We start from the raw sequence: 15,456 nt of genomic DNA on the forward strand, positions 1-15,456 counted from the left end.
CACAAGATTGGAGAGTGCAAGGAGGCTGCAGGCAGAGTTTTTTTGCAGAGAAGCTGCAGACGGAGTGGAAGCTGGATCTGAGAGCTGGGCATTGGCTAATACAAATTGCTGCAGCTGCTTTTGTGACTTAAAGAGATACTGGTAGAGCTGCATCATCAAGGTTACTGTGAGCGGTGCGAAGGAGGTTCAAGAACAGTGCACTGTTTTTGATGGAGAATTCCGGATTACAGGGGAACAGTTGTCAGATGAAAATCGGTGACTGCATCTTGGAAGACAGGAGCTGAAAATCTATGTGAAGAAGTTCAGAGTTCTGAAGAACATCGGTGCCATATTTACGGAGTGCATTGCCCAGGAGATCCGTGAGAAATATATTTGTTGTATCTGATAATTAACGTGTAATCTGTAAACTATATATCGACCATGATTTGTCTGTTATTTCATGCTTCATTTATATTGATTTTAGTCTGATAAAGTAAACGATTATAAAAATGGAATCATGTACGTTTGTTTTATTATTGGGAATCATTCAGTAAATTTCGTTCTTTTGGTGCATTGATCGCCACAGAATCATAACACAGCCACCTCTGTGTCATGGCTCAATGTGCAATTGCTTCAAGACATCAGGTCACAAAATTCAGATCTGTAGTGCCTGTAATTTCTGTGCTGCAAGTGCAAGAATGGTGTCCATACCCTGAACATGCATTTCTGGTGCCTGCTGTATCGGATGCCATAGTGCTTGGGGTGCCAGCATGGGCACAGGGAGAGTGAGCCAGAAGTATGCAAAGTAGGCAGATTTGACACCAGTGGTACTATTTTCAACCTGAACACACCAATTAATTCCCTCTCCTAACCTCACACTGCCTGCAGCAACAGCAAAGACCCCCATTTCCACCAGTGCTATTTAAAGGAATTGTTAACTATTTGCAGGTTTATTGATAATTCATTTCTATTGGCTGTTGCTGAGTTTGTAGAAGTGCTTGGTGGCTTGTGCTGTTATATAAAGTTGTTTAAGTCTACAGGGAGTGATGTGATACATGCTGACTGGCTTAGTTCTGACTTCAAGGGTTCTGCACAGACTTGCTCCCAGTCATGGGTGTAGTACTTTGTATCGCCCTTGTCCTGCAAATTGACAGGGAGAATCAGCAGAGGTGACACAGTGAAGGACAAGCTGCTGGAAGAGGGAAGAGAAGGACAGGGCGAGAAAGGCTCTCAGAGTGTGCTCATAAATGCCCTGGGTCATCACAAGCCATTCTCCCATCTCAACTACAAGGAGGAATATGCATGAGACATCTCTGATTCGCCAAGGAAGTGTTTGGTGAACTCTGCAACCTGTTGTAGCCAGAACTGTAGCCTCAGAGCAGGGTGAGGACAGCATTGGCAGTGACTTTGAAAATGACCATGGCCATGAGCTTTTGTGTCTGTCTCCTTCCAGGCTGGAGTAGGAGATATTTGCCATATCTCCCATGCCTTCCACCGTTGCATAAGGGAGGTCACTCAGGTTCTGTATTCCAAGAAAGCTGAAAACATTTCATTTTCACTTGCAGGGAGCAGCAGGCAGAGTAAGCATGAGGCTTCATGAGGATTGAAGGCTTCGCCGTGGTGAAGGGTTGCTCTTGACTGCATAGACGTTCCTTTGCAGGCACATCATCTAAATTCTAGACGTACCACAACTGCAAAGCAATTCAACTCCCACAATGTCCAGCTGGTGTGTGACTACACTCAGCGAATCATGCAGGCCAATGCCCAGCATCCTCTCAGCAGTCATGATACCTTCATTCTGCGCCAGTCTGCTGTTCCATCAGCATATAAGCCACCATGAGAAACCAGAGGGTGGCTACTGGGTGACCAAGGCTATCCTCTGACCACCTGGCTGATGTTTCCAGAGTGCAACCCACGCAGAGAAGGGCAGAAAGCATATAACAAAAGTCGTGCTGCTGCACAACATGTGACACAGCAGACCATTGGTATGCTTAAAGAACAGCTCTGAACAAGCCCTGCTATGCTGGCCAGAGTGCATATCACAATTCATCATTGTTTGATGCATCCTTCATCATGAGGGTGGAGCCCTTGCCACCAGGTCTATGGTGTGCAATTGAGGAAGAGGAGGCAGGTGTGGAGGAGGAGGAGGAGACGACGGCAACGACAACAGAAGAGACTGAGAAGACAGAGAGGGAGACCAACATTTCCCCTTTCTGGACGGGCTGTCCGTAATCAGCTCATGTGACTGTGGTTCCAGTGAACACAACACCAATTCCCCATTCTACAGCAGTCCCACACTTTATCTTCCCTCTGTTACTAGCAATCACAGTGCCCACTTGGTCATATTGCTGAAATTTAAGCCACCACAAAACATACATTCCAAACAATCTTTATAGAACAACCTATCCAATATTCCATACAAAACACAATTAATCACCCTTGTGCATTGCTTTTGTGCCTGTCTTCCAGGTGCCTTCACCTGTCCTAGTGGTCCTATACGTTGTTACACCAGTGGCTGCAGTGTGGCTGGCGGAAAGCTGCTAATTTTCACTGTGGGAGACTGCAGATGGCCTTGGAGGACAACCTCGAGCAGCTCTGACCCTCGCAGACTCTGCTTTGGATTGCACCACCTCAGCATGGGCTGCAGCAGTCTGGACTGACTGACAGGGAACAGCAAGGACACCATTGGAGTGGCAATGGTGGGAGGATGTATGTTGTCATCCTGGGAAAGGACAGCAGATTCATGCTGCATGGAGCCATTGCCACTTCCAATGGGGCAAAGCTTCAGCAATGTGTTGGAGGTTAGATTACTGGCCTGCTCTGAGACTGTGCAAGCCCCTTTGAACACGCAGCTATGATACTAGCAGTCTGATCATGTATGACTTCAGTCTGATCTTCCACTGCTGCATCCAAACATTGGGTGTTAGAAGGGCAAAGACAGAGTATGAGAGTAGAATAGCACTGAACATAAAAGTGAACCCAAAAGTCTTTTATAAAAACATACATAGTAAAAGGGAAGTCAAAGGATGAGTGGGTCTGATTAGGAAGTGAATGGAGTTCTTTTTGTGGAGGCAGAAGGCATAGCTTAGGTACTAAATGAGTACTTTGCATCTGTCTTCACTAGAAAAGAGGATGTTGCCAATGTCACTGTAAAGGAGGAGGCAGTAAGTAGCAAAATTGGAAAGGATAAAATTAGAGCAAGAGTAGTTACTCGGGTGGAGCATAAATGGTGGAATGGACTGGACGGGCAGAATGGCCTGTTTCTGTGCTGTGCTGTGTATTCTATGTAGTACTTAAAAGTTTGCCAGTCCTCAAAGTAGAAAAAACACCCGGTCTGGAGGGATGCATCCAAGGTTAAATAAAGGTAAACATTGAGGAAGCTCTGGCCACAATTTTCCAATCCTCCTTGGATATGGGGGTGTTGCCACAGGACTGGAGGACTGTGCATGTTACACCCCTGAAGAACAAAGAATAGAATTAAACCCGACAACTACAAGTCCATCCATTTAACGTCAGTGATGGAGAAACTGAGAAATAATAATCCAGGACAAAATCCATTGACATTTGAAAATATACGGGATAATAAATGAAAGTCCGCAGCATTTATTGAAGTCAAATTGCGTTTGACTGGCTTGAGTTCTTTGAAGTAATGGAGGTGGTTGATTTAGGGTAGTGCAGTTGATGTTATGTAGAGGGTTTTCAAAAGGTGATTGACTACCACATAACACACTTGTTTGCAAAATAACAGCTCATGGGATTAAAGGGATAGTGGCAACATGGCTACAAAATTGCCTGAAGGACAGAAAATAGAGAGTAGTGATGAATGGTTGTTTATCAGACTGGAAAGAAGTATATAATGGTGTTCACCAGCGGTCAATATTAGGATCACTGCTTCTTTTGATATATATTAACGACCTGGGCATGAGTATACAGGGCATAATTTCAAAGTTTGCAAATGATACAAAACTTGTAACAGTGAGGGGGATAATAACAGACTTAGGGAGGATGCGGACAGACTCGTGAAATTGACAAACATATGGCAGATGAATTAATTGTAGAGGTGTGAAGTGGGAAGAATGAGAATAGCCAAAATGAACTAAGTAGTGCAGTTTTTAATGGAGTGCAGGAACAGAGATCTGGAGGTGTAGGTGTACAAACCTTTGAAGGTGGCAGGACAGGTTGAGAAGCCTTCGGAAAACCAAGGGTCCAAAATGATTTTCCATCAGAACAACAAAGTACAAAAACAAGGGAATTATTCTAAACTTTATAATACAATGGTTAGACCTCAGCTAGAGTATTTTGTTCAGTTATGGGCAGCAGACTTTAGGAAGGATGTTAAGGCATTGAAGAGGGTGCTGAGGAGACTTAATTACCATGGATGAGGGATTTCAGTATGTGGAGAGACTGGTGATGCTGGAGTTGTTCCCTTTAGAGCACAGAAAGCTCAGAGAAGATTTGATGAAGGTGTTCAAAATCATGAATGGTTTTGTTAGAGTAAATAAAGAGAACTTCCAGTGACAGAAGTGTCAATAACCAGAGGATGCAGATTTAAGGTGAATGGCAAAAGAATTAGAGGCAACTTGAGGAAACATTATTTTACACAGAGAGTTGTTGTGAACTGGAATGAACTGCCTAAAAGGGTGGTGGAAGAAAATTCAATAGTAGCATTCAAAAGAGAATTGGTTAAATGCTTGAAGGGGACAGAAGAACTAGAGGGCAATATGGAAAGAACAGGGGAGTGGGATTAATTGGATAGTTCTGTCAAAGAATCAAAGAACTGACATGGTGGGCTGAATGGCCTCTTTCTGTGCTGTATTGTTCTATGCTTCTGTGTTACTATGAATTGAGAACTGGTGAAGTCTGAAGGTATAATGAATACTCCCAGAAAACTGGCTGCAGTCCTACAGCATTCGCTGCCTGTGGTCAGAGTTAGATTCAAGTCGTTCAACCCCTTCCTATTGTAAAATGCAGCTGCTTCTTAAGGGAGCGAATGCAGGACAATGTTAGTGCAGTCGATGATGCGTTGCACCTGGAAAAACCCAGCAATTTGGGCAAATCTGAGCTCTCTCCTCCTGATCAGAGGACATCCATTGCCTGCATGATGGTCTTCCGGGCAGCAAACTGACTGATGTTGCTGCTGTCGTGGTCCAGCCTGGAATGAGCCTGTGGGCCGAAGTTGTGAGCTACCGTTACTTCATAGCCACAGGCAATACCAGGTGTGCTGTCGTGTTAGACATTAATTTCAGATGCAACATGTGACATAGGTCAGTGGTTCAAGGCCTCCTTATATATTGCGAGTCTGTCGTGTTGAGGTAAAATGTAGGCCGGACTTTCCAGATATTGGGGAAGCAACGGCATTCGCTGCAGACTTGAAGAAAGCTGCTGACAAAGATCTAGCCATCTCTGTGGTGTGGTTTATCCCTTTTCTAATGGCAATTTAAATCTGACAGCAAGTCAAGTGGACCTCCAGGTGTACTGTAGCAGTGACATCAGCAAGCTGAGTAAACATCCAATCACATTGAAACATGCTCACAGACAGCAAACCAGGAAGTGAAAAGCACTGGTTATCCTTCACTTTTAATTTTTCACATCACGAAATAAATGATTATGATTGGATTACCTTAGATGTTGCAATTTCATGAACAAACTTTAAAAAAAATTAAAAATGTGGATTTTGTCATCATGATGGAGAAATTTTACATTCCACAAATATAAAATTAGTTTTTCAGGCCAGTGAGGATGTTTAGTAGTAATAATAAACTTAGTACCCCATTAAAAACCCAGTTACATCTCATTCAACAAGGTGTATGTTGAATGAATACCTGGCTGAAGAGATGGTGTGAGGGGGAGGGTCTTAGATCCTGGGACTGGTTCTGGGGGAGGTGGGACCAGTACAAAGTGGACGGGTTACACCTGGGCAGGACCGGGACTGGTGCCCCAGAGAGAATATTTGCGAGAGTGATTGGGGAGGGTTTAAACTAAAATGGCAGGGTGATGGGAACCATTGCAAGGAGTCAGAGGAGGGGGGATCAAAGACAAGAGCAAAAGACAGTGTGGGGAATAAGAAAAGTGATAGGCAGAGAAATCAAGGGCCAGAATCAAACAGGGCCACAGTAAGAAATAGTGGGAAGGGGACAAGTAATGTTAAAAAGATGAGCCTTAAGTCTTTGTGCCTTAACGTGTGGAGCATTCACACTAAAGTGATGAATTAATCGGACAAATGGATGTAAACGGGTATCATATAGTCGGGATTACGGAGACATGGCTGCAGGGTGACCAGGGATGGGAATTGAACATCCAGGGATATTCATTATTTCGGAAGGACAGACAAAAAGAAAAGGTGGTGGAGTTGCTGGTTAAAAAGGAAATTAACGCGATAGTGAGGAAGGATATTAGCTCTGACGACGTGGAATCTGTATGGGTAGAGCTGAGAAACATTAAGGGGCAAAAAAAATTAGTGGGGGTTGTATATAGACCCCCAAACCGTAGTGGTGATGTTGGGAAAGGCATTAAACAGGAAATTAGAGACGTATGCGAAAAAGGAACATCTGTAATTATGGGTGACTTTCATCTGCAGATAGATTGGGCAAATCAAATTAGTCACAATACCGTAGAGGAGGAATTCATGGAGTGTATACAGGATGGTTTTCTGGACCAATACGTTGAGGAACCAACCAGAGAACAGGCCATGCTGGACTGTGTATAGTGTATTGAGAGAGGAATAATTGACAATCCAGATGTGCGAGACCCCTTGGGGTTGAGCAACCATAATAAGATAGAATTCTTCATCAAGATGGAGAGTGACGTATTTGAATCGGAGACAAGGGTCCTGAATCTTAATAAAGGAAACTACGAAGGTATGAGATGCAAGGTGGCTATGATGCATTGGGAAATGTTACTTAAAGGGATGATGGTGGATAGGCAATGGCAAACATTCAAAGAGCACATGGATGAACTGCAACAATTGTTTATTCCTGTCTGACGCAAATGTAAAATGGGAAAGTTAGCCAAACCATGGCTTACAAGGGAAATTAGAGATAGCATTAGATCCAAGGGAACAACGGACCTGAGGACTGGGAACAGTTTAGAATTCAGCAAAGGAGGACCAAGGGATTGATTAAGAAGGGGAAAATAGAGTACGAGAGTAAGCTTGCGGGGAACATACAAACTGACTGTCGAGGTTTCTACAGGTATGTGAAGAGAAAAAGATTGGCGAAGACAAATGAAGGTCCCTTACATCAGAAACAGGGGAATTTATTATAGGGAACTAAGAAATGACTGACCAACTAAATTCATACTTTGGTTCTGTCTTCACAAAGGAGGACACAAATATCATACCAGAAATGTTGGGGAACACAGGGTTTAGTGATAGGGAGGAACTGATGGAAATCAGTATTACTAGAGAAATGATGTTGGGGAAATTGATGGGATTGAGGGCCGAAAAATCCCCAGGACCTGATATTCTACATCCCAGAGTACTTAAGGATGTGGCCCTAGAAATAGTGGATGCATTGATGGTCATCTTCCAGGATTCTACAGACTCTGGAACAGTTCTGACTGATTGGAAGGTAGCTAATGTAACCCCATTAATTAAAAAGGGAGGTAGAGAGAAAACAGGGAATTATAGACCAGTCAGCATGACGTTGGTAATGGAGAAAATTCTAGAGTCCATTATCAAAGATTTTATAGCAGAGCACTTGGAGAACAATGGTAGAATAGGGCATGGATTTATGAAAGGGAAATCATGCTTGACAAATCTACTAGAATTCTTCGAGAATGTAACTAGTAAAGTTGATGAGGGGGAGCCAGTGGATGTGGTTTATTTGGGCTTTCAGAAGGCTTTCGACAAAGTCCTACATAAGAGATTAGCATGTAAAATTAAAGCGCATGGGGTTGGGGGTAGTGTATTGTGATGGATAGAAAATTGGCTGGCAGACAGGAAACAAAGTGCAGGAATAAACTGGTCTTTTTCCAAATGGCAGGCAGTGACTAGTGGGGTACCGCAGGGATCGGTGCTAGGACCCCAGTTATTCACAATATATATTAATGAGTTAGATGAGGGAAATAAATGTAATATTTCAAAATATGCAGATGACACAAAACTGGGTGGGAGGGTGAGTTGTGAGGAGAATGCAGAGAGGCTTCAGGATGATTTGGACAAGTTGAGTGAGTGGGCAAATGCATGGCTGATGCAGTATAATGTGGATAAATGTGAGGTTCTGCACTTTGGCAGCAGATGACTTGTTGAATGCCACGGTGAAAATAATCCCTTTTGCAGAGAATATTCATATTGCTGGAGGTAGCAAAATTCCTTTTTCTTTACTTCCAATCTAAAGAGTCTTTGCTTCAAGATTGAATCTCTCTTGACTAATTGTGTTTTCTGGAATTCACAGTAAAGCTTCGATTGAAATCTACCAATTTTAAAATCCAAACATAGACCTGTCATTGTACCCATGTTGAAAGAACTGTTTGACGCCTGCTGCAGCTGAAGTGCTTTGAATGCCGATCAAGAAAAGACAGTTTCATCGAATCCGCGTGGAGGCTTCGAGTGTCAGATTAGTTTTACACTCAGATACCTCACCCATCAGGAACATAACCCACAAAGACTTATTTATTTATTCTTAAGAAACAGCTAGTTTTTAAAACATTTTATAAAAACAGGTTAACCATTGATTTTTCAGTGTATGTGTGTGAATGGGGGAGTTAGGTTAAAATAAGAAGTGATAAAGTCTTTGGACAGAGGATTATCATAATAGTGTTTAAGATTTAGTTTTTAATAAATAGTTAATTTGTTGTTGTCTAAAGATACCTGGTCTGGTCTGTTTTATTCTGGGGGTTACTATGGTGTTTAATTTGGCTGTTTTCCGGTTAGGTGGGAAAACTTTGATAATATGCTGTGACCTGTGCAGTGATGGGACTGAACTGACAGTGAACTGCTCCCGCCTCGGTCGTAATATATATCTTTGCTGTATCTGATCGTTACGACCAGGTGAGGAAGGGGTCTCAGGCTCCCCTCTTGCCCCTTTTCTGGTTTGGCTAGAAAAAGGTTTATCTTTTTAAAACACAGTGATTTTAGCTTCTCCATTTCATTGAGCCCTTGCTCACTGCACTCTAATTGCAATTGCAAATGAAGCAATCAGACAGGTTTTCTTCAGGTTTAAACAAGACAGGTGTACGTTTATTAGCCTTATCACTCTAACCAGGTTAAAATTACCAAAATACGTGACAGAATCCCACTCGCATGCATATGAGAGGCACACACACACACACACAAATAGATACAGAGGAGGAGAAAGAATTGGTGGGGGAGGTTTGAAGTCGAGTTTGTAATAAATGGAATTCAATTACTGGATGGTAATGTCCTTGATACAATGTCCTCAATTGAAGTTAAGGTCTTGAAGTCCTCACTGGGCCTCAGTGCACAATTTCAAGCTCGCTTCTCTGGTACCAGAAGGCCAAAGAGAGGCTTTGTCTGTAGTCTTGAAGCATAGAAGCTGCTAATGTAGGTACCCTGGGACTTTTCTGGGGAGAGAGAAGCAGAGAAAGAGAGGGGATCTTCTCTTTCTGCCAGTCCAGCTGCAGTCTTTCTCCTTTCTGTTGAAATTGCAGTCTGTTTCCTTTCTGTGAGGCACAATTCAAAAAAGCCCCAGTATTACCAGCAGGTAGGTGGATGAATAGGATGGGAATAGAGGGTTACGCCCCCCGGAAGTGCAGAAGGTTTTAGTTTAGGCAGGCATCAAAATCGGCGCTGGCTTGGAGGGCCGAATGGCCTGTTCCTGTGCTGTACTGTTCTTTGTTCTTTGTTTGTTGTAGGTCATGTGACCATCTCATGCTTGAAACAACCACTTCTGAGAGGATTGTTGGATTTCAAAGCTTTCCAGACACACCCGGTGGGGGGTGGAGTTCCGGCTCTTGCACAGTCAAAGGATATTGATCACCACTATTGTCCAGACTAATCTTGTTAATTGAATCAAGTAGCACCCCATTGTCTCTCCATTCATGTCTCTCTGAATGCAAATATACAACCATGTTTCAGCCGCTCAGCTCTGTTTTATTTTAAACAAGTTGCTTGCAACGTCCAGTAAAAAAGTTTCAAGTAGTGTCCCAAATGACAAAATTAATGTTTCCATTTGGCAGGTGTTATTTCTGTCACACTGATAATTAATGTGTAATCTGTAAACTAAATATATTGACTATGATTTGTCTGTTATTTCATGCTTAATTTATGTTCATTATGGTTTGATAAAGCAAATGATTATAAAAATGGAATCATATCAATTTGGTTGTTTTATTGGGGGGGGGACGTTCATTCAGTAAATTTGGTTCTTTTGGTTAGTTGATCTCCACAGAGATCATAGCACAGCCATCTGTTCGTCATGGTTCAATGTGCAATTGCTTCAAGATATCTGCTCACAAAATTCAGTTCTGTAGCGCCTGTCTTTTCTGTGTTACGATTGCCAGAATGGCATCCGTATCTTGCGCATGCATTTCTGGTGCTGGCTGTATTGGCAATCCTCTCCCTAGTTGTAGCAATATTTAGTTTCAATCCATGATGATTAACATGAGCCTCGCACTACCATTGGCGTCTTCGCTAACCTAGAAGTCTAGTAATACCCAGTTGCCCTTGTTAACAGCCATACTACTCTCAGCTTTAATCAGCTTCTGTTCCTTTCTCTCTCAAGCCACAGTTGTTTGGTTCAAGATGTCACCATTTGTTCAATATTAGCAATCTTATCTCTGAATCACAGTTTGTAGCGTCATGCCTCACTCCGAAGACTTAAGCAACAGTCCTCAGCTGACATTTCAGTGCTGTCGTGAGGGAATCAATTATTTCTTTGCTAATCATGGATCATTGCTGTGCAAAAACTGGCTGCCATTCTTCCCTATATTGTAACAGTGACAATACTTCAAAAGTACTCCATTAGCTGTAATATGCTTTAGGACCGACTTGGGTTGTGGAAGGTGCTTGATAAATGAAACATTGCTCTCTGTCTCTAACACTCTCTACCTCCCCCTTTTTCCCCTCAAAAATTGTCACATCTTTTCATCTTTTTGTTGTTTCCAGTCAATAAGGTAACGGAACAAAAAGAAAGCAGACATTTCTAATAACATTTAAAAATTACATTACTCACCATTGCAGTTCGGACATTTACGATTGTTGTTGCATGGTTTATCTGTAAAAATAAAAAGAAACAGCTGTAAATGTTGGAAACCTTAAAGAAACGCTTTGTTTGGTCAGGCTCTCCCTTTTTGAGACAGTTCCTAACTAAGAGTGGAACTAAAAACTCAGGGATGGGGGGAGACAGAACTAGTTGAAACCAGAAAAGAGACAAAGTCATCGGACCGCAGTCATCTCCCGATCACAAGATTGGAGAGTGCAAGGAGGCTGCAGGCAGAGTTTTTTTTGCAGAGAAGCTGCAGACAGAGTGGAAGCTGGATCTGAGAGCTGGGCATTGGCTAATACAAATTGCTGCAGCTGCTTTTGTGACTTAAAGAGATACTGGTAGAGCTGCATCATCAAGGTTACTGTGAGCAGAGCGAAGGAGGTTCAAGAACAGTGCACTGTTTTTGATGGAGACCATACCCGTGGAATTCCGGATTACAGGGGAACAGTTGTCAGATGAAAATCGGTGACTGCATCTTGGAAGACAGGAGCTGAAAATCTATGTGAAGAAGTTCAGAGTTCTGAAGAACATCGGTGCCATATTTACGGAGTGCATTGCCCAGGAGATCCGTGAGAAATATATTTGTTGTATCTGATAATTAACGTGTAATCTGTAAACTACATATAGACCATGATTTGTCTGTTATTTCATGCTTCATTTATATTGATTTTAGTCTGATAAAGTAAACGATTATAAAAATGGAATCATGTACGTTTGTTTTATTATTGGGAATCATTCAGTAAATTTCGTTCTTTTGGTGCATTGATCGCCACAGAATCATAACACAGCCACCTCTGTGTCATGGCTCAATGTGCAATTGCTTCAAGACATCAGGTCACAAAATTCAGATCTGTAGTGCCTGTAATTTGTGTGCTGCAAGTGCAAGAATGGTGTCCATACCCTGAACATGCATTTCTGGTGCCTGCTGTATCGGATGTCATAGTGCTCGGGGTGCCAGCATGGGCACAGGGAGAGTGCGCCAGAAGTATGCAAAGGAGGCAGATTTGACACCAGTGGTACCATTTTCAACCTGAACACACCAATTAATTCCCTCCACCATAGCCAAGCCACCATGACAAACCAGAGGGTGGCTGCTGGGTGACCAGGGCTATCCTCTGACCACCTGGCTGATGTTTCCAGAGTGCAGCCCACGCAGAGAAGGGCAGAAAGCATATAACAAAAGTCGTGCTGCTGCACAACATGTGACACAGCAGACCATTGGTATGCTTAAAGAACACTTCTGCCTGCACAGCTCTGAACAAGCCCTGCTATACTGGCCAGAGTGCATATCACAATTCATCATTGTTTGATGCATCCTTCATCATGAGGGCTGAGCCCTTGCCACCAGGTCTATGGTGTGCAATTGAGGAAGAGGAGGCAGATGTGGAGGAGGAGGAGGAGACGACGGCAACGACAACAGAAGAGACTGAGAAGTCAGAGAGGGAGACCAACATTTCCCCTTTCTGGACGGGCTGTCCGTGATCAGCTCATGTGATTGTGGATCCAGTGAACACAACACCAATTCCCCATTCTACAGCATTCCCACACTTTATCTTCCCTCTGTTACTAGCAATCACAATATACTCTTGGTCATATTGCTGAAGTTTAAGCCACCACAAAACATACATTCCAAACAAACGTTATAGAACAACCTATCCAATATTCCATACAAAACACAATTAATCACCCTTGTGCATTGCTTTTGTGCCTGTCTTCCAGGTGCCTTCACCTGTCCTAGTGGTCCTATACGTTGCTACACCAGTGGCTGCAGTGTGGCTGGCGGAAAGCTGCTAATTTTCACTGTGGGAGACTGCAGACGGCCTTGGAGGACAACTTCGAGCAACTCTGACCCTCGCAGACTCTGCTTTGGATTGCACCACCTCAGCATGGGCTGCAGCAGTCTGGACTGACTGACAGGGAACAGCAAGGACACCATTGGAGTGGCAATGGTGGGAGGATGTATGTTGTCATCCTGGGAAAGGACAGCAGATTCATGCTGCATGGAGCCATTGCCACTTCCAATGGGGCAAAGCTTCAGCAATGTGTTGGAGGTTAGATTACTGGCCTGCTCTGAGACTGTGCAAGCCCCTTTGAACACGCAGCTATGATACTAGCAGTCTGATCATGTATGACTTCAGTCTGATCTTCCACTGCTGCATCCAAACATTGGGTGTTAGAAGGGCAAAGACAGAGTATAAGAGTAGAATAGCACTGAACATAAAAGTGAACCCAAAAGTCTTTTATAAAAACATACATAGTAAAAGGGAAGTCAAAGGATGAGTGGGTCTGATTAGGAAGCGAATGGAGTTCTTTTTGTGGAGGCAGAAGGCATAGCTTAGGTACTAAATGAGTACTTTGCATCTGTCTTCACTAGAAAAGAGGATGTTGCCAATGTCACTGTAAAGGAGGAGGCAGTAAGTAGCAAAATTGGAAAGGATAAAATTAGAGCAAGAGTAGTTACTCGGGTGGAGCATAAATGGTGGAATGGACTGGACGGGCAGAATGGCCTGCTTCTGTGCTGTGCTGTGTATTCTATGTAGTACTTAAAAGTTTGCCAGTCCTCAAAGTAGAAAAAACACCCGGTCTGGAGGGATGCATCCAAGGTTAAATAAAGGTAAACATTGAGGAAGCTCTGGCCACAATTTTCCAATCCTCCTTGGATGTGGGGGTGTTGCCACAGGACTGGAGGACTGTGCATGTTACACCCCTGAAGAACAAAGAATAGAATTAAACCCGACAACTACAAGTCCATCCATTTAACGTCAGTGATGGAGAAACTGAGAAATAATAATCCAGGACAAAATCCATTGACATTTGAAAATATACGGGATAATAAATGAAAGTCCGCAGCATTTATTGAAGTCAAATTGCGTTTGACTGGCTTGAGTTCTTTGAAGTAATGGAGGTGGTTGATTTAGGGTAGTTCAGTTGATGTTATGTAGAGGGTTTTCAAAAGGTGATTGACTACCACATAACACACTTGTTTGCAAAATAACAGCTCATGGGATTAAAGGGATAGTGGCAACATGGCTACAAAATTGCCTGAAGGACCGAAAATAGAGAGTAGTGATGAATGGTTGTTTATCAGACTGGAAAGAAGTATATAATGGTGTTCACCAGCAGTCAATATTAGGATCACTGCTTCTTTTGATATATATTAACGACCTGGGCATGAGTATACAGGGCATAATTTCAAAGTTTGCAAATGATACAAAACTTGTAACAGTGAGGGGGATAATAACAGACTTAGGGAGGATGTGGACAGACTCGTGAAATTGACAAACATATGGCAGATGAATTAATTGTAGAGGTGTGAAGTGGGAAGAATGAGAATAGCCAAAATGAACTAAGTAGTGCAGTTTTTAATGGAGTGCAGGAACAGAGATCTGGAGGTGTAGGTGTACAAACCTTTGAAGGTGGCAGGACAGGTTGAGATGCCTTCGGAAAACCAAGGGTCCAAAATGATTTTCCATCAGAACAACAAAGTACAAAAACAAGGGAATTATTCTAAACTTTATAATACAATGGTTAGACCTCAGCTAGAGTATTTTGTTCAGTTATGGGCAGCAGACTTTAGGAAGGATGTTAAGGCATTGAAGAGGGTGCTGAGGAGACTTAATTACCATGGATGAGGGATTTCAGTATGTGGAGAGACTGGTGATGCTGGAGTTGTTCCCTTTAGAGCACAGAAAGCTCAGAGAAGATTTGATGAAGGTGTTCAAAATCATGAATGGTTTTGTTAGAGTAAATAAAGAGAACTTCCAGTGACAGAAGTGTCAATAACCAGAGGATGCAGATTTAAGGTGAATGGCAAAAGAATTAGAGGCAACTTGAGGAAACATTATTTTACACAGAGAGTTGTTGTGAACTGGAATGAACTGCCTAAAAGGGTGGTGGAAGAAAATTCAATAGTAGCATTCAAAAGAGAATTGGTTAAATGCTTGAAGGGGACAGAAGAACTAGAGGGCAATATGGAAAGAACAGGGGAGTGGGATTAATTGGATAGTTCTGTCAAAGAATCAAAGAACTGACATGGTGGGCTGAATGGCCTCTTTCTGTGCTGTATTGTTCTATGCTTCTGTGTTACTATGAATTGAGAACTGGTGAAGTCTGAAGGTATAATGAATACTCCCAGAAAACTGGCTGCAGTCCTACAGCATTCGCTGCCTGTGGTCAGAGTTAGATTCAAGTCGTTCAACCCCTTCCTATTGTAAAATGCAGCTGCTTCTTAAGGGAGCGAATGCAGGACAATGTTAGTGCAGTCGATGATGCGTTGCACCTGGAAAAACCCAGCAATTTGGGCAAATCTGAG

General features: G+C 42.8%; 1 protein-coding gene across 6 annotated transcripts in view; it reads right to left on the reverse strand.

The window, feature by feature from the left end:
- LOC137379034 (adhesion G-protein coupled receptor G1-like) overlaps nucleotides 1-15,456 on the reverse strand; it is a 111,654-nt gene that overhangs the window by 64,298 nt on the left and 31,900 nt on the right. For 4 of the 6 annotated variants that reach the window (XM_068049621.1, XM_068049618.1, XM_068049619.1 and 1 more), the window contains one exon: nucleotides 11,112-11,153. The exons of the other annotated variants lie outside the window; for them this stretch is intronic. In XM_068049621.1, the coding sequence (XP_067905722.1) occupies nucleotides 11,112-11,153 (42 nt within the window). The remainder of the gene's footprint in view (nucleotides 1-11,111; nucleotides 11,154-15,456) is intronic. 6 annotated transcript variants of the gene reach the window in all.

Source organism: Heterodontus francisci, chromosome 17 (genome assembly GCF_036365525.1).
Source record: "Heterodontus francisci isolate sHetFra1 chromosome 17, sHetFra1.hap1, whole genome shotgun sequence".
NCBI lineage: Eukaryota > Metazoa > Chordata > Chondrichthyes > Heterodontiformes > Heterodontidae > Heterodontus > Heterodontus francisci.